The sequence below is a fragment of the Octodon degus genome, unplaced genomic scaffold (genome assembly GCF_000260255.1).
Source record: "Octodon degus isolate 3935 unplaced genomic scaffold, OctDeg1.0 scaffold00166, whole genome shotgun sequence".
Classification (NCBI taxonomy): Eukaryota; Metazoa; Chordata; class Mammalia; order Rodentia; family Octodontidae; genus Octodon; species Octodon degus.
In genome coordinates, this window is record NW_004524742.1 from 5,525,183 (window position 1) to 5,545,394 (window position 20,212).

Consider the following 20,212-nt stretch of genomic DNA (forward strand, 5'->3'; position numbering starts at 1 on the left):
TAAGTTCTTGGTAGCATGGACTATGCTAATTGCTGAGGCCGACAGTTCTCAATAGCATGTACTAGTCTATTGCTGTGGTAAATACAAAACCTGGTTTCTATTATTACAAGCAATAGACACTGTAAAAACCTAGGCATATTTCTTTTTTTTTTTTTTTTTTATCTTTTTTTGTATCAGGGATCGAACTCAGGACCTCGCACCTTCCAGGCAGGCAGGCACTTATGCCACTGAGCTAATCTCCCACCAAGCATATTTCTTTTAACCTCAGATCTATTATATATATATATATATATATATATATATATATATATTCTATTTATAACTTTATAATCCCAATGGTGGATTGAGAGTCTCACTGCTTGGCCAAATTATCAAAAATACTTATACTTAGAAACTTCATAATAGCTAATATTTATTACATACCTACTGTCTTTCAGGCCTACACTAGGTTCTTTTGTAACTATCTCATTTAACTCCTGCCATAAGCTTAGAAGAGTGAGGACTAGAGCTAACTTTCAAGAACATTTGGAAAAGAAAGAATAACTTTTCTGAAAAGATATTATGAAACCTAATTTGAGAAGAGGAGAATGCTCACTTTCCATTGAATATAAATTTGATGTGCACTGTGGGTTTGTAAAGACCTGAGGAGTCCGCTTTTTAGAAAGAAGTCCACCTGCCACCCCCATAAGTCCAGATTTCTCTCTAACTTTTAGCCTGTCTTTCTGGACCAAACCTACCTCTCTCCACCTCTGCTGAGTGGGTTTCTCATCCCTGCAGCATGGAAGACAGAGAAAAGGAAGACAAAGCCAAAGAGGAAGAGCAAGAAGAATACCTGTGGACAGAAGTGACAAAGAAAAAGAAGCGACGGCATGGTCAGAAGGTTGAGAAACCTGAGGCCTTCATGGCCAATTTCTTTAAAGGACTAGACATCTATCAGACCAAGTTACTGGTAAGTGTTCCAGCCTTAGCCCCTTCCTGGTGCAGATGTTAGCAGCTGACCTCAGAAGGCAGCCACTGATGTTTTACCCCTCCATTAGCTGTGCTTCCTCCCCCCTTCTCACTCCTACTCTTTCCATCTTCTCCCTTCTCTGTGTATTCATTTCATGTTGGAGGAGAAGAAAAGGAGGATTGCTTGGGAAAAGCCACAGCCCTCCAGGCCGCTCCCCCAAGGCAGAAGCCAGGTGTCCTGTGTCCTTTCTCCCAGCAGTGCAGCCCAAATCTTTTTCTAATTGGCTCTTCACATCTACTATGTGGGTGCTTGGCTGAATCTAGCATGAAAGTTCAAAACTAATTTAATCCTCTGAGATACAAAGAGAAATTTCCTATGTTAGGTTAACTTCCCACCTAGTTCTCAACCTCAGCCAAGCCTGTGATATCTTTTCTCTGATAGATAGAGTGACCACTGGGTTACAGTCACCAATGGCCAGGACTCCACCTATCTTGACCCTGTTAGCAAGGTCCCCCACCCCAGAAAGACTGGAACTTTTCCCAGCTGTGGCCATTCCAGGCTGTGGATCCTGATTTTTCCCAGGAAGATGGCAATGAAAATGGATACTATGTCCCTGAGAAAGGAATAAAAGAGGTTCCTTGGGCCATAACTTACAAAGGACAAGAACTCTAGCCACAGTTTGGCTGTGCCAGAAGTGGGTGGCAAGCAGATATTGAAGGACATTCCATGAGCCTGTGTCACTTATCATTTCCAAGCAGAGAACTTCCTCTATGAAATGATCATGAATACGCATACACATAACAAGTGGTCTTCTGCTGGTAGAACATTTAGGCATCTGGTCCCCTGAGAATCAAAATATATGTGTGCCCCAAATAATTCATGCCTCTGTGAAGAAGTGTAAGATTTCACTAAAAAAGTGGTAAACAAAAAGTAATTGTCCATGTAAACGTCTAACTAGAGCAGCTTGCCTGGTGAGACAGGGAAGTTCTTCGCCTTCCAAAGCTCTTCTACTTCTGCCTGCCCTTTCTTTTCAGCATTACCTGGCCAGAAATTTCTACAACCTGAGGTTCCTTGCTCTGTTTGTAGCCTTCGCTATCAACTTCATCCTGCTTTTTTATAAGGTGATACTTCTTTGGGTTTGCTTGCTAAATACATAACAGAAAAAACATAAGAGAATTTTAATCATAGCAAACATTGTATTATCTAAAGAAATGTTTAAGACATTGGCTTCTAGAAAGTGTATAATCTTTAGCAGTGAGAAAACTGGAAAGACTGCTGACAAAGGAAGCAGGTTGAGTCACTACCTAGGAGTTGAAGTTCATCTTATTACTTAATTTAGTCTTCAAATATGGACTGAAGATCCACTCTGTAGTACTTATGTCAGTAACAGTGGGGTATTTCAAAATAATAAACAGTTATTTCCTTGGGGAATAAGATAACTGAGAATCATTAGAGTTAGATCATATGTTAGAACCATCATGAAGGAAGAATTAACAGGAGTTGGGAAGAGAGGTGATAGTCAAGATAATTGAAAACTGAACATTGGTGAGTAGGACTTGCACGTTGTAGCATGTAATAACTGTTTATTAAAGAATGACCCTAGTTCTTTTTTAATTTCATTTTATGAGTTTACAGCATATGTTTGTGCTGTAAAATAATTATATTCATTTTGGGGAATGGTTACAGATATATATTGCATCTTAATCTTTCATGTCTCCCACACAGTTTTCTTCTTCCTCAGATTCTTGACATAGTCTATAACTGGCTCTTCTGTCTCTTTCCCCTCTCTTTCTTATTTAAAAGCACCAACATGATTTTTATGAAACACTTATCCACATCAACTACCCACTTGACAAAAAAAAAGGCTTTCTATTACCCATAAAAGAAAAATGGAAGTCTGTAGCAAGGTGAATAGCTCCCTTTCAACAATACTGAGGTTGAGGTGGCTCCAGACAGCCCTCCTGGTGGAGAGAGCCAGTGGGCAGGTGAAAACTACAGGACATAAGCCTCCTGTGGGCAGATTGGGGCAGTTACATGTGTAAGAATAGCCAGGGGAGCCACGAATGGAAATGGAATCTCTGAAAGAATGGAAACTGTGTGTCCATGTGTGTGCCTGTGTGTGCCTGTGCATGTTTGTGTTAGGTCTCAGGCTCTTCTCAGGCCACAAAATTTCTATAGGCCACAAGAAATCATCTCTTAGGGCCCAGAGATTATAGCAAGCATAGGAACAGGCCCCTCATTTTGATAATTTTTTTTCTTTCTAAGACTTAAGAAAAGAAAGCAAAGTTAATTGACTTTTTACTTACAATTAGTACAGATACTAGGAAATTCTTATTCATACGTTACTTGAAAGTCTCATATATTCAGCAAATAATGCTGAACCAGTACTTCTTGTACAAAATAAAATAGATGGGGAGAGCCTGATGGCAGAGGTTGCTTCTGCTGTTGCTGAGTGAGCATGTGTCTCGGGCCAGGTCACTGAAGAACCTCTAGAGGAAGAGACTGAGGATATTGCAAACTTGTGGAATTCCTTTAATGACGAGGAAGAGGAAGAAGCGATGGTGTTCTTCGTCCTTCAGGAGAGCACTGGGTACATGGCGCCTACACTGCGTGCCCTGGCTGTTGTCCACACCATCGTTTCACTCGTCTGTGTTGTCGGCTACTACTGCCTGAAGGTGAGCTCCAGGCATGCTGAGTTTATGTCTCCTAGAGGAGGAAAGGTCATGTTTTAGCCCAGCTAGACCTTTGTTCTGCAGACTTGGCTGGTGCAGCACATTTTGTGAAGCTTTAACATTACAGTCACATGCATTACAGTCACTGTTTATAACTGGATACCCTCTAGCCCCACCATGGGGTTATAAATCAAAACCAATCAGAATTTATTGAGCTTTTGCACATCCAAGTTTGAGAAATCTTGTTGGAGAAGTCCCATTTCAGAATGCTTCTTTTTGAGAATCATAGCATTTGAATCATTGGTCTGAGTCACAGACAGAACTAGTCATGATAGTGATATAGGGACCTCTAAATGATATAAGGGAAAAAATGAAACTCCCAACCTGAAAGGTACCTGGGATGAGTTCATGTTCTCTAAAACCAAAGAATGAATTTTAGGAACAAATGGAGGTTATGAACAGAATATATTTATTGGGGCAAAGAATTTGAGAGAGGGACAGAAGGGGGGCCCTGAGTGAGTGGTCCCTGGGAAGCTGTCTCTTCCAGGGACTTTTTTATTTTTTTTTTAATTTTTAGGGAAGGGTCTACAGGGTGTTCAGGGTCTCACTACTAGATCAGACTTGTAGTGATCCACCTGTTTACAGCCTCTCAAGAGCTGGGATTACAGGCCTGCACTATCAAGCCCAGTCTCAATTGCCCTCTCAGCATACCCCGGAGGCCAGGATGGCAAGGGCAGGCCTGGGATCAAACTCTGGACCCCTGCACCTTTTTGCAGGTGATTTAATGAGCTGAACTATTTGTCTAGCCCACTTATAGAGGAAAACCATGAGGTGAGGTGGGTCTAAGGAGGTAAAGAACACGGAAACTCACTTAGGTGGGCATGAGGTGGGACAAAACTATGGTCAACCAATGAGATTACAAGTACTATTGCTCAGGTAAAATTGATTAAATTGGAACCAAATGAAAAAGCAAGTCATGTAGCAAGCAGGCACAAATATGGAACAAGGTCTCCTCCTGTTGGGGGTTGGGTTAGTGACTCATTTGGACTCTTTCAAGGTGACTGATACTTATTTAGAATATCAATCACTGATTCCCATTCCTAGGGAAGCATGTGGCTACATTTGTTTACTCTTTTGTCTTGAGGTCTGGCCCACAGCAGGGAGTGTCTGTCTCTTCCAAAGTTGGGAAGTCACCTTGTCTTTCATATTGTCTCTTTGAGGGCCTAGCCCTGTCTGACTGTCTATAATATTTTTATCTAATTGAGTTACCTACAACAATAGGTTCTCCTAATGCTGGAATTTTTATGAGTATGACATTTTATTAGACTGTAGCCATTCAGGATAGGAGAAAAACTTCACTTGTATAAAACAGTAGTTTCAGTGTCCTACTGATGCATAATAAATTGCCCCATACCTAGTGGTTTCTTAAAGAGCAACCGTCTTATCTTGAGGAATCTCACCGACTGGGAACATTTGGGCAGTTCCTCTGCTCCAAGGGAAAGCACCTTCTGCAGCCCTCAGAGAGCTCATCTGGGTGAGAATGGCATCGATGGCCCCTTCCTGTGCCCAATAATCTCCACCAGGGAACAGGGGTTCCCTTGGCATAGCTGGAGCATCTGTGTCCTCTCCATGTAGACTCAGGATATCTCACTCTTTGCAAGGCCTCTTCCTGTGTGCTTTCCTGTGGAGTAGCTGAATGTCTTGCATGGATTGCTTAGGGTTCCAGAAGGAGCAGAAGAGAAGCTGTATCCCTTCTGAGCCCAGAATTAGTACAGTACTAATGTGGTTCCCACCTCATTCTGTTGCTAAAAGCAAGTTACATGGCCAGTTTAGAGTCATTGTTGCATGGGGTGGCTACACAAGAGCACTGAGCACCAGGGACACCTTTAAACACCTATTGTAGACATGTCACTCAGCTCAGTGGCCTAAGCAGCTGCCTGGCAAGTGCAAGGACCCAAGTTCGATCCCCAGTACCACATGCCGTGCTAGCCCCGGAACCCTGGGCATGCCGTGCTGGACACCAAAACCGGGCATGATAGAGCATACCTGTAATGCCAGCACTGTGGAGGCTGAGACAAGAGGATCACTGAATCTGAGCTTTGTAGTGAGACCCTGTACCAAATACATAAATAAATAAATAAATAATAAAAATAAAAAGAGTACACAGGGCCAGCCACATAGCTCAGCAAACTAACATGCCTGCTGCAGCAGAGCACAGCGGCCAGGGTTCAATCCCTAGCCTGCTATGCCAGCCCCACCCATGAAGTACACTGAGATGGTGACTGAGACTGGGCATGGTGGCCTGCACCTGTAATCCCAGCGCTTGAGAGACTGAAAACAGGAAAATCACTATGAGTCTCATCTATGTAGTGAGACACTATACACCCTGCAGACCCTGTCCTAAATTCATTAAAAAAAAAAAAAAAGCATGCATTGGCCAGCAAAGCTTTGGCTTTGTTTTCTTTTCCACATCCTCCACTGACTTATAGCAATCACGATTCCTCACAGTGTTCAATGCCCAGTATCAGCCCTTTTCACTCCCATTAGTCCTGAAGACATAAGTTTGGGCATAAGTCTCCAGTGTCACTTGCTACCCTAAAGAAAATAAGGGCAAGAAATAACTCTTCACAAATCTGTTTTGAAAATAAGAATCTGTGTGGGATAGATGATATCATGAGCATTTTGGTTTGTTTTACTGGGAATCAAACTCAAAACCTTGCACCTACCAGGCAGACACTGTGCTGCTGAGCTATATCCCCGGCCCCATATAGTGAGTTCTGAGAAATTACTAAAACAAAGTTTTCCAACTAAGTTCTTAGGGATGTAAGTAAACAGAGGTATTCCAAATGAATGAGAAGCCCAGGCTCTGCCCGAATTAAGGTCTTCTGGCTAACGCAGCCCTGGCCATCCTGACTTCTTTCCTGGAATTTGTGCAATATTCTATTACCTCATTTGCCTCACATTAAAGTATGCTTACTGAGTGAATTGCTCTCCTATCCACTTCTGGGTTCCCCTTTGGTGGTGGGTTTTTAGAACCATGTTACTGTATATAGTTTAAAATTATAGTTACAGTTTATTCTGACAATGCTTCCTGTTTCTATGGCTTCCTTCCCCACAGTTTCAGTTACCTACAGTCAATTGCAGTCCCAAAACATTAAATTGAAAATCAGATAAATGAAACAATGTAAGTTTTAAATTGCACACCACTCTACATAGCATAGTGAATTATATCATTCTATGTGTCCCATCTAGGACATGCATAGAATTATATCATTGTATCTGTACCATGTGAAACACAAGTCATACCTTTGTCCATATTCACACCGTACTTCCCTGTTGGTCACTTACAAGCCCTTAGATGTCAAGGTATCACAGAGTGATACAAGTAACCCTTATTTTCCTTAATGATGGCCTCAAAGAGCAAGAGTAGTGATGCCAAAATGATGCCATAGCGGTCTTCCTTTAAGTAAAAAGGTAGCAGTTCTTACAAAGAAAAAAAAGGCCCTATTCTGAGGTTGCTAAGATCTATAGAGTAAACTTCTGTCTGTAAAATTGTGAGGAAGTGTAAAGAAATGTGGCTTAGCTTTTTGTCACACTTCAAACTGCAAAAGCAACCATAACGCTGCATACTAGATTCTTTGTCAAGATGACAAAGATATCCAGTTCGGGTTTGCTCATACAGGAAAAGACAGTATACATAATGTTTTGTCCTATACCCAAGGGTCTTGAAATGTCTCCCCCACAGATAGGGTAGCTCTACTGCATACGAGAATGGGGAGTTAAAGCAGTGATAAACAGGTCTGCTACTACCTGGCAGATGCTCTTTACAGAAAAAAAGCTTCAAACAAAAGGCAATATATGCAGTCCTCTGAATCTTCATATTCTAACTCTCAGGTAGTGTTTCATGAAAACATGTACTGAATATGACCCTAGTCATGGAAGAGAATTGGAACATTGCAGCACATGCATGTGGCTGACTAATCTAGGACAGGACAGGACAAGATAGGACGGACAGGAAAGGACACTAGGAATAGGAATGGGAATAGGAAAAGAATGGAATAGAATATTGCATCCGTCCAGCACTTTCCTATTGCTGGACACAATACCCAACACCCACAACTTGAGGTTTATTTTGGCTCAAAATTTTCAAAAGATGTAGTCCAACCTAGCCACCAGTCAGAAACAGCATAGCAAAAGGGTACAGCAAAGAAAGACTGTTCAACCCCACATAGTGACCAGGAAGCAGAGAAAGAAGGGAGGCGCCAGGGACAAAAATAATGCCTTCCAGGTCACACCCATGGTGACCCTCCCCCTCCAGCCAGCCCCACTTTGGGGGGACACTTTAGGCCTAAACCATAAAATTGCTGTAAGTCTTCATTCAGTTCCAAACTAGGAGTGTTAGGAAACCTAAGCATTCAGACCTGGCACATGTCTAAGCAAAGGCTTTCTCATAAGGATGGGTCCAAATGTCCAGCTTATATTAGCATCACCTATTTAGCTGCATCTTTAAAGGGTAGCCCACATCAGCTCAGCTCTTGTGCGAACAGGTATAACAGCCAAAGGGTGAGAGATTTATTTGGCTTTGATTCCACAGTCAGGTACCCTAAAATCTCAGTATAAGGAGATTCCTGCTCTGAAGCTAAAATGCTAACTTGGGGCAGTGCCTGGCAGCGGGCGCTTTAATCATAAAATTTTATGTCTCCCCACTCCTAGGTCCCTTTGGTTGTATTCAAAAGGGAGAAAGAAATTGCCAGGAAACTGGAGTTTGATGGCCTGTACATCACCGAGCAGCCAACTGAGGACGACATCAAGGGGCAGTGGGACCGCTTGGTGATCAACACACCGTAAGTGTCCCAGCCCCCAATACAAAGGAGCTCCTTTTATGAACAGAATCTCTCTTCCTTAGCCTTGCAAGCTGATTAATAGAAGCTTCCCCTAGCTTTTCAGGATTTTTAAAGAAAAAAGAATTCTCATCCAATAATGTACCTACTGCCCTTCAAATACTTGTATGTATCTCTGTGGACTTGGGGAGGACAGAGGGTATCATCAGGAGGGACTGAGAACATTGAATTAATACCAGACTGTCCTGAACAACACAACCTAAACTAGATTTCTTTGTTGCATCATATAGTATTTCCAGGACTTAACTGCCCCAGAGGTCCCACTAATCAGCTTCTCCCTCTTGTCCTGTGACCATCACCAGAGGCTTCTCCTTAAATAAACAATCAGATTGGTAATATACCTTCTCCCAAGAGAACACTGATGCTTGGGTTTGGCATGGTACGGCCTGGGGAGTGAGCCTCCTTTGATAGTGTGTGTGTAATACTGTAAGGGAAACAGCACTGATCCTTGAAGTAGAGGGACCATGTCACCATGCTATGCAGGGGCCTGTCACCCTGGGCAAGGAGATACAGCCTCTAATCTCAGTTTGCTTTCACAAATAGGAAGATGAGGATGTAACTCCTACAGTCCCTTGAAGAACAACGAATGTATGTTAAGTGACTGGCACATGGTGGGCATCAAGCCATTATTCATGAGCTAGGAATAGAGTTCAGAGATAGGGCACTTACCTAGCAAGCCCTGGATTTGATCCCCAGCACCATAAAATAGTTCCCTGATTTTTTTAAAGTTATGCATTTTCTTTCCCTAACTGTTCAAATGAAGTGGCCATCACTGCCAGCCAGTGGTGTTCGCTAACACCAGTGCATCGCAGTAAGAAAAATGAGTGACAGAAAACAAAGCATGGTGGTAAAAATAAGGAAATAGGATTAACTATACGAACAAAGGTTGAATGCAGTGAAACTCAGTTGTGCCAAGTAAGAGGTGCACATTTAGAAACAACTACCTATGCTCAGGGAGAGGAAAACTGCTTCTTATCCAGACAAAGAGAGACAGGCTGCAAAGGTACAACTAGACATTTCCTAGGGACGTCAAAAAGGAGAGCAGTGGAACTCTAAGGCCCGCCTCTGGTGTAAATCCTGGCCACTTACACACAGGAAACACAAGGGAACAACTAAGCTTTGGTTTGGCTCCTTTGGCATTACACCGTGGAAGTTTCTGACACAATTAAATAATTGGATTCTTTGGGAAACTTTCTTTAGCTCTCAGTGATGTGTGAGTCTGTGATGGGACATGGCTTAAAAGTCCCAGTGAAATGCAGCTCAATTGCCAGAACTTTACCCTAAAGAGATAATGAAACAAATATATTAAAGTCTCCCAATAAATATATTTGCTAATAGTTTTTATTTCATGTGGCTTAAATCTTTGTGAATAGGAAAATTCATACCTAGAATAAATAGCAACTTTAAAACTTCTACATAGTCTAGTCTTTAATTTTTTTATACTAATGGCATCATAGTACATGGAGTGATTTCTAACTTGCTTTTGTTCAATTATATATATATTTTTTTCTTTTTTCTTTTTCTTTTTTTTTTTTTTTCAGAACCGGGGATTGAACTCAGGTCCTCGCGCTTGCCGGAGAAGTGCTTATTCCACTGAGCCATCTCCCCGGCTCCTCAATTATTTTTATATTATGGAGAACTACTTTCTTTCTTCAATTAAATATAATTTTAATTGGTATATATTTATACTTAGCAAGGGGCCAGGGAGATGGCTCAGTGGAATAAGCGCTTCCCTGGCAAGTGGAAGGGCCTGAGTTCAATCCCTGGTTCCGCCAAAAAAAAAAAATATATATATAATTTCCTTCCTCAGTATATTTATACTTAGCTGTGGGATACATTATTATAATTCAATATATGTACGCAGCGTATAATGATCAAATCAAGGTAGTTAACATTTCCATTTCCTCAAATACTACCATTTCTTGTTTTAGGAACTTTCAAACTCTCTTCTCCAGCTATTTTAAAATGTGTAATTAGCTACAGACTGTCACTGGCCCATTGTGCTATATAGCATTAAAACTAACCCTCCTGAGTTGCATTTTAGTACCTAAAATCTATGCTCATTCTTTATTTTTATTTTCTTAGATACACATACGCACAAACATACAAAATGTATGTGTGCATTTTAAGCAGAAACCACAAAGATTAAAAAGTACAACACTGCTAAAATCTCGAAAGCCTCCTGTGTTGCACTCTTTGATCATGTCTTTCTAATCTAAGCCAACTTCTTTTCTAATGGTCATATTAATTCTCAATAAGCTATTAGCATTTGTGATATTCATTCTCCTGCTGTAAGTTACAATTTTACCACTTAGGTATTTGTCTCTAAATACATCCCTTCATTTTAACTATTTTGAGCCATACTCAACTGGGACTATATGGTTATGTGAGCTACACTGTCACTTGAATCTTTCGTTAGGCACTATGTTTAGGCCTCACCTATACTGATGTGGATGCCTACAGTTCATTGCTGGAACTGTACCATGTTTTAGCATGGTAGTGTATTGACATATATTTTTACCTTTTGTCCTGAAAGTGGGTATTTCAATGGTCTCCAATTATTGGCTTTAAAAAAGTCCTCTATGAACATCACTGTATATGGAATACAAGTCAAAGAGTTTTTCTAGAGTATAGACTAGAAGAGGCATTAGCTGACTAGTAAGATATATGAAATATTTTTCCAACATAATGTATTCTAAAAGTACTATGCTGGGAGTACTTCTCTCCTTGCTTGTCAGCACTTGTCATTCTCGGAAATTTTTGCTGGTCTTCTAGGTGTGTAATACTACCCCATTGTACATGTCCCTGATTACTAAAGAGGTTAATGGGGCTGGGGAGATAGCTCTGCAGTCTAAGTGCCTGCCTGGCAAGCACAAGGACCTGGGTTTGATCCCTAGTACCACACGCCCTTCTGGCCACCAAAACCAGCCCTGATGGTGAACACTGATAATTCCAGCACTAGAGAGGCTGAGACAGGAGGATTGCCACAAGTCTGAGCTGCATAGTGAGACCTTGTACCAAATAAATAAATAAATAAATAATTTAAAGAGATTGAACACCTTATAATTTTTTCTGACCATTTGTATGTAAATATAGTCTTTATATATTTTCTTTCTGAATACCTATTCTCTTCGCTATATTTTAAAGAATATTACCAGGTAAAAACATATGTTGTATCTTTTTTTTTAAATTTTTTTATTTATTTATGTGTGTGTGTGTGTGTGTGTGTGTGTGTGTGTGTGTGTGTGTCCAGCTCAGCCCACCAGGGGGCGGGGTTGGCTGGCATGTGGTGCTGGAGGATTGAACCCCGGTCCCTGAGCTTTGCTTAGCTTGTTCCAAGTAGGTGCTTTAGACCACTGAGCCATCTCACCAGCCCCCATATGTTGTATCTTTAAGGAGCTTCTGACCCCTAATCCCTAGCCAGACAACAAGAAATTGAAAATGTTCAGATCACAGGAAGGTCATGTCCTTGAAAGACTCTTGCCCTCAAAATCACTTGTGGAGTCTTCCACTGAGGACAAACGCTGAGCATGCTACAAATCGTTCCATAGCTAATTTTAGAAGAAAGAGATAAGCATGCAGGGGAAGGCTGGTGTGGTCTCTGTTTGTATGATGTTAGATTCTAAATGCAATGCATGTAAACGCAAATCAAGCAGCAGAGAATGTACACAGAAAAAAGTAAAAACCAATTCTTTTCATCCTCCAGAGATAAGTTAATTAGCAGTTCATTCTATAAGGCCAGCATTTGTTTTTATTTTTAAGTGGCAGTTAGATGATTAAAACAAAGAAGCCATTTTAATGAGCCCCAAAGATTACATATATATATATATATATATTAAAAAGCTAAAACTCTGTACAGGGAGAGGTGGCCTTTGCTCAAGGCTGCAGTCTTCTAGTTTTCTGATCTCTATAGAACAGGGGACTGTTATGTTTCAGATCCTGAACAATAGTTCAGATAAGGAAAAATTAAGAATGTATACACTAGGGCCCGCAGGATAGCTCAGAGGACTAAGCACCTGCTTAGGTAAGCACACAGACTGGGGTCTGATCCCTGGCACCACATGCCACACCAGACCCAGTGTACACACTATGGGTCAGAGGTTCTGCTGTAATCTAACCTTATAAACAACCCACCCAAAAGGGATTCAGTCATTTTAGATAGGATCAACATATTTTAAACAGTTTCTGCTAACATAACTGAAGGTAGCAAATCTTTCTCAATTTTAGTGATAAGAAATTATTTGCAATGATGCTGGTATAAGCTATAGGCAGAAGACTACCTCTTGGGGACAATATGGAGGAGGGGAATTGAACAAGGAACAGGGATCTACCTCCTTGAAGAAAGCCCATGTTACAGAATTTAGTGAGAAAGGGGCTGAGGGCTTAGCTCAGTGATACAGTGCCTGCTTGGCAAGTGTGAAGTCCTGAGTTTGATTCCCAGCACTACCCCCTATAAAAAAGAATTTAGTAGGAATGAAAAAAAAAGACATTCATGTTAAGACAAACCATATGTAAAGTAACAAATGGTAATTCCAAGACTGGAAACCATAAGATTAGTAACCATATATACATTTTATCATATCATACACCTCCAGTATCTACCTGCTAAGGACACTAGTCACTGAACAATAAAATTATAAACCTAGCCTAGTTGCTGGTTATGCTGTGATCAGGAAAAGGATCAAGAATCATATAACTGGACTGCTGCGGCCGCAGTAGCACTGGAAGCCTGCCCAAGCATGGAGGTGGAGGGTCACGGGTTGTCTACCCAGCCAGCTCCAGGGAGCTGTGCGTGTTGTGCGACAGGTAGCAGTGTGGTGTGGGCAAGTTTCAAAAAACAAGAAAGAAGCATCTACAGTAGCTGCTTTGGGCTAGTCTGTCCTCAGGATTCCTGCTCCTTAATCATAATATTGAGATGAAAAATGAAGAGTAGTTTCCAAATGTTTCAGAAGCCAAGACGAAATAGTAAAACCACACATCAGTCAATCTGTGATTACTCTGAACTTCAAGCAGGTCTTGAAGCCTTCAGTGAGCAGGACAGAAACCAAAAAGATCACAAGTTCAGACGTTTAAAGTAGAAAGTTGCTTCAAGTGCTTGCCTTTATGTTTTAAGAGTTAAGAACCTGCTTTTTTCATTTTCATTTTCAGATCCTTTCCTAATAACTACTGGGACAAGTTTGTCAAGAGAAAGGTATGCCTTATCAGTGGGGGTGAATTCCGTGGTCACAAAGGGACCCAGCACACAGTTATTGTCTGTATTCCACATGCAGATGTGCACAACTGTGCTGTTAGTTCTAACATTATCTGAGGAGGTTCAGCACAGAAGTGATGGTGTGTGACAGCCTGTAGGTTTCTAGCTTCATTCTCAGTCTGCTCTCAACAATTTGACAGAATACTACCCTTTTTTTCACTCTAGAACAAGAGATTTAATTTTTAATTTTTTTATTTTTAAAGAGATATAAAGATAGAGATATAAAAAATAAACAGTGTTAGAAACAATACAAGATTTCAATAAATAAAATAATAGGAAGCCAACAATGATTGCTGTATTACATGATGCTATCTTCAAATTAGTTGTTCATATTCCCAAACATAAATGTGTAATATTTGTTTAAAAATAATTACAACGAATTATAAGAAATTCAAGAGTTGAAAAAATGTACAACAGATACTATGATAAGGCAAGAAACTGTTCAACAGTCAGGAAAAACTGGGATTAGAAAGAGAACAAATGTAAGAAGGGGAAAAGATTTATTTAGGTATACATGTAGAACAGTCTGGATAATTGTATTGTCAATTTCTGCTGGTCTTTTGAAAGGAATAAGACTGCTTTCTGCACATTAGGATTTTCCTCCCCTCCAAAATGATGCCAGCCAGCGTCTGTGTTGGTGGTATAGTGGTGAGCAGAGCTGCCGTCCAAAATGATGCCAGCTTACGCAGCAGCGCTCATTTCATTGCCTTCCCCACTTCAGTTTTCCCTGGGGGTTATATTGCTCTCTTCCTGTTGCATTTTGAATCATGTCTTCATCAATCCCTTGGAGAAATCTAAAAGGCAGCAAAGTTCAGAAGACCACAGAGCGAGAAAATAAATGTGAATAATGATGAGTGACCTCAGCTCACCCTGTCATCTGTCCACTTTAGGTCATCAACAAATATGGAGATCTCTATGGAGCCGAGCGCATTGCTGAACTCCTGGGTCTGGATAAAAATGCCCTTGACTTCAGCCCAGTGGAAGAGACCACAGCAGAGGCAGCTTCTCTGGTGTCATGGTACAATCCAAAGTAGCTAATGTAGATCCTTGATTTCCCCGTTCTTCCCCAGTGTACTGGGGAAGACTGCTGCCATGCCTTTGTTCTCTCAGGCCCTGGTCTGCCTCAGGCATTTCTTATTCTTTTTCTATCTTTCCTTTCTTTTTTTATGTGTTTGGTACAGGGTCTCACTACACAGATCACAGATCAGACACAGATCAGACTCATAGTGATCCTCCTGTTTTCAGCCTCCCAAGTGCTGGGAATACAGGCATGCACCACCATGCCCATTCTCAATTGCTGTCTCAGTGCACCCTGGGGGCAGGACCAGCACTGCATATCGGGGATTGAACCCTGGTCCCTGCATCTGCCTAAGCAAACACTTTAATCCACTGAGCTAAGAGATATCTGGCCGGCTCCTTCAGGCATTTCATCTAGGTTCTAACCTAATAGGAAACAATGGCTTTTAAACCCTTCAAGACCAATCAGAATTTTTTTCACGCCCAGCAGAACTAGAAGAGAAAGACTAATTAAGATTTCAAGATGTGTGGTTCTTTATTTTTGCCTCTAGGGAGCCTATATTACTTGATAAAGTTCACAGCTGTATTTGAATTATTAAACCTGAGAGGGAAAAAAACTTAATTTCCCCCTAATTAAACACTTAACTAAATCTTGACATCTATAAGTTATGAAATTATTTGTTCCTCTTTAGGCTGAGTTCCATCGACATGAAATACCATATCTGGAAGCTGGGGGTTGTTTTCACTGACAACGTAAGTGTCATACCTGGAAAAGCAAGATTCTGTACCCTACATTCAGAGGTGTAACTGGATTCCACAGGGAAATGAGCCGGGGGTGCTGGGAAAGCTTCAGGGGCTGCTTCTCAGAGACCAAGAGCTGTAGGGTGTGGGACACACTTTTTCCTCGGCAGCAGTGTGATGCAAATGGGTCCTATCTGGCAGTCTGAGGCCCAGCTCACCCTGGGCAGCACCTGCATCCCTTTGTTGTTCCCAGAAATGTGAAAAAATGGCTTAACAAGCCCATCATGTTGCACAAGTACTCAAGAAGTTCTTAATTTTTTTTCATTTCCAGTCCTTTCTCTACCTTGCCTGGTATACGACCATGTCAGTCCTGGGCCACTACAACAACTTCTTCTTTGCTGCTCACTTATTGGATATTGCAATGGGCTTCAAGACACTGAGGACTATTCTTTCATCTGTAACTCACAATGGCAAACAGGTACTGGATTTCTCCCAGTTTGGAAATCCAACAACAGGCAGTGCGCTAGCATAAGTATGTGACAAGAAGGGATGGCATTCAGTGTGCTTCTGTTGGCCAGACACTTGTATGAAGTGCTTGTTTTGCAAAACATTACATAATTAAAAATATAACTGTAGTTGTCATGTGAGAGTCATAAGACCTTGATTTAGAGACTCTTCACATTAGATCAACCCCTGGGGATCAGAGAGATGATGAACAAGGTGAGGGAAATCCCCAAATCAATATGGAGCCCTTTGCCTGATCTCCCCCTTCCTCCCTGGCCCTGACACACTCCCTAGTAGTTAACAAGTAGACATGCGTAGCTAGCAAACTCTCCAAATACTTGTCATGTGTCCTTAATCAAAAAACAGTGAGTTAAAATACCTAAGTTATATATTCACGTCATAAAATATATATAAACACTGGATACAGCAATATTAAAATCCACCAATGGCTTCTTTTTGTCTAAAAATTCAAATTGCTTAGCATTTCATTTCTCACAAAGTACAATTCATTATGTGTGAACTTACTTTCAGAAGAGGAAGGAGGAAATTAAAATGTGTCTTGTCTCAGATACTGTGTCAGTTTCACAGCCATGCTATGCTCACTTGACAGATAATAGAAATGAGGCTCATAGAAGCTAAGCAACTTAAGGACACACAACTAAGTGGCAGAGATCACACTCACACTTTAGAGTAGGACTGTGCTGTGCAGCCCTGGGAACTGATAGCTCTATGAAAACAATGTGATCTTCTCCTAACACCCTCATGCCTCAACCCTTCAGGACCTTAGTGGTTCACAGATGTCCAAACCAGTACACTGTTATTCTGCTGGGTGGCTATAACAAGCTGCCACCAATGGATGGAAGCTTTTATCCTCTTCTCATGCAGGCAGGACACCTACTACCAAGGTGCTGAAGGGTCGGTTTCCTTTGAGGCTTCTCTCCCTGGTTTGTGAACAGCCACCCTCTGGTGGAGGCCTTTCCCCATGGTTCTCTCTCTTTGTGCTGGCATCTGGTGTCCTTATCTTCTCTTATAAGAATGTTAGTGAGGTTGGACTTGGACCCAGCCTACTTCTAACTTCCTCACCTCTTTGAGGGTTGTGCCTCCATGTACTGTCACATTCCTAAAGCGTGACAGTCTGGGGTTCAGCACCTGCACTGGGGGAACATGATTGAGTCTCTAGCACCCCATCATTAATCTGTCCAAACAGTGTGTGTCCCTCTCTGCCCAGAACATGGCATCAGGAACCTCCATATGGAGGTCCAACCTCCTCCTTCCTTCTGTTCTTCCTCTCCTCCCCCAGCTGGTTCTGACCGTGGGTCTCCTGGCGGTGGTGGTTTACCTCTATACGGTGGTGGCTTTCAACTTCTTCCGTAAGTTCTACAACAAAAGTGAAGGTGATGATGAGCCTGACATGAAGTGCGATGACATGATGACGGTGAGTCCCCGTGCTGAAGGTACCACGGCCCTCTGCCTCACCAGGAGAGATGGGCTCTGGGTGTGGCCTGGAGAACTGTGTGCCAGAGCCGGCAGCTACAGTCAAAAAGAGGCTGCAACAAAAGCTGGCTTGTCCAAGAGGAAAAGGGTACAGGCCAGAGAGCTGATAGAAATAGGTTTCACTTGTGAGATCAAAGCCTAAGGAAAAAGGAAGCACACTGCGCAGGGTCGTCACTCATCTCACTGGAGCTGGGATAAGGAAGAGACACCTTTGTTAATGACCCACGCCTAAATTTCCTGCAGACAAACTTACTGCTATCCCTGAGAACTGGCAGTCATGGCCTGTGGATAAAATATCCCATTTCAGCGAGCCAGTGGGATTCTTTCAAACCACCACCAAAGCTGAAGAACATGACTACAGGATTACGTTAGGGGAGGCCCTAGCAGGTGAGGCTCCTGCAGGACAGACAGAACAGCTCAGAGGTGACCCAGCACTGCTGCAGTGGCATCACTGAAAGTTTGTCTTGACCGGATTTTAGGAAATGATGTGCATGTGTCTAGCACAGGTGGTAGCAAACAGCTCCATGTGAGCATGTCTTTGTACAACTATGCTCTCCATATTCCTCCTTGGGACAAGCACCCACAAGGCGGCAGGATTAGGCAGGACTTGAAGCTGGCTTCAGGCTCCCCAGACACTTGCTTTGCCTTTCAAGCAACCACCTTTCACCTGTTGAGTCTCACCTATGCAGTCATGTGCAGAGGTGAGGGCGCCCTGGGGTGTGCCAGTGCCAGGTGCCCACATTGGGCCAAACATGCAGAAGAAAGGCTACCACAGGACCCTTATCCAAAATGCTTGGGACCAGAAGCAACTTGGATTTTTTTTTTCAATATTTACATATATGTAATGAGGTGTCTTGGGGATACAACCCAAATCTAAACATGAAAATGGCATTTCACATACATCACACTATGCGCACAGTCTGAAGGTAATCTCATACATGTATTTTGATGACTGCAACCCATCACATGAAGTCAATTGTGGAATTTTATATTTGTGGTTAGAGTCTACCTCGAGTTTTAGATTTTGGAGCATTTTTAAATTTCAGATTAAGGATGTTCAATTTCTATTTAAGATGCTGCAGAAATTTCTGCCCTGCTAGGTTTTATAGGGAATGCAGAGGCAGTAGGAACCTCTTCTGAGAGTTTAAAACACAGCTAAAAACTACACCAACACCCTTGAAACTAAATGAATAAAAACTAGTGTCTGGCACAAAGCATACTCACCAACCCTTAAAAGTCTTTTATCTTACATGAACCCTGTTGCATCAAATAGTTCAAAACTGTTTTTTTTTAATGGACCAAAAAATATTAAAGTGTAACAATCTTTCCCTTGTGAATGCCAAACAGTGGTGTAGTGATAGCAGCAAGAAAACCAGTGTCACTAAAGAGTCCCCTGCTGCTAGCTCAGGGTTGTCACTGTCTGACCTAATCCTATGGATGATAGGACCATCTTGCTGGAGACAAACAACTCTGTCTTTGACCTGAATTGTCACTATCTTTGCTTCTAGTGTTACCTTTTCCACATGTATGTGGGCGTGAGAGCAGGAGGTGGCATTGGTGATGAAATTGAAGACCCTGCTGGTGATCCCTACGAAATGTACCGCATTGTCTTTGACATCACATTTTTCTTCTTTGTCATTGTCATCTTGCTGGCCATCATTCAAGGTACAGTTATCTTTAGATTAAGTATGGGGGGCCTTTCAATTACCTCAGTTGTTTAAGTGACTGCTTAAAACAAAGCAGTCAGGTTCAGGATGCTGTGGTTCGATCCCCAGATCCTCAAGCCTTACCAGACCTGCCCTGAAGGCATCCTGAGTCAGCCAAAAAAAATCATAGATTAAATATGAATAAGATTCAATCAAGTTTTTTTTTTTGCATCTATTACCTAACTTATAAAGAAGTTTGTGAATTCATTCACTTGTTAGTTTGACATTTATTGAGTAGCTACTCTGTGTGAGGTCTTGACTACATATCAAAAACCAAAGATCTGCCAAGGCACTGTCACTAGAAGCTGGAGAAGGCACAGCAAGGACTCCATCCTTTTGATCCTTGTGTGAATTATCTCATCACTTCACCTTCCTAAAGATGTTCTGTGGCTCCTTATGCCCAGTCTTGTTCCTCCCAGGCAGTAAGAGGAGAGGATCAAGGAGAGGAGCTATGAGAATGTCATGTTTCATTTAACATCTTTTGGGGACAGGACAGGGTACTGATATCTTAGTCAACAGCTTCTCAGGAACTGGTCAAAAAAAGTTGATGAGCTGAGCTTGGATCATGCTAAGCTGAGAAGCCTGTAAGGTAACTCAGGGGCCATGAGCTAGAAAGCAATGTGAGGAGGCTCCTGAAGTCAGGAAAAGAGGAAAAGCCCTTGCCAAGACAGAAAAATGAGGGAATGGTAGGGAGAAAAGAGTCTTGAGGAGTAGCAGATAATCAGCACTGAAATGGAGTAATGAAATATAGCAAGGAAACAGCTTCTAAAAAGCAGGTGTTTCCCCCAATTTAGCTTTAAGTGGTTTAGCGTATAATTCACATTCTGTACAAAGTGTCCTCTGCCACTTCCTCTTCCATATTCCCACAACCACTACACAGAGTTGAAACAGTCTGTACTTAAAATTCTAGGTCTTATTATTGATGCTTTTGGAGAGCTACGAGACCAGCAGGAACAAGTGCGAGAAGACATGGAGGT

The 20,212-nt window shown here is 41.8% G+C and overlaps 1 protein-coding gene across 1 annotated transcript in view; it reads left to right on the forward strand.

Moving 5' to 3' along the window:
* Positions 1-20,212, forward strand: part of Ryr3 (ryanodine receptor 3) — a 622,696-nt gene that overhangs the window by 596,917 nt on the left and 5,567 nt on the right. The window contains exons 90-99 of the mRNA XM_023703237.1: positions 778-949; positions 3,424-3,624; positions 8,335-8,465; positions 13,671-13,713; positions 14,664-14,791; positions 15,483-15,543; positions 15,863-16,009; positions 17,336-17,470; positions 19,038-19,194; positions 20,146-20,210. Coding sequence (XP_023559005.1) covers positions 778-949; positions 3,424-3,624; positions 8,335-8,465; positions 13,671-13,713; positions 14,664-14,791; positions 15,483-15,543; positions 15,863-16,009; positions 17,336-17,470; positions 19,038-19,194; positions 20,146-20,210 — 1,240 coding nt within the window. The remainder of the gene's footprint in view (positions 1-777; positions 950-3,423; positions 3,625-8,334; positions 8,466-13,670; positions 13,714-14,663; positions 14,792-15,482; positions 15,544-15,862; positions 16,010-17,335; positions 17,471-19,037; positions 19,195-20,145; positions 20,211-20,212) is intronic.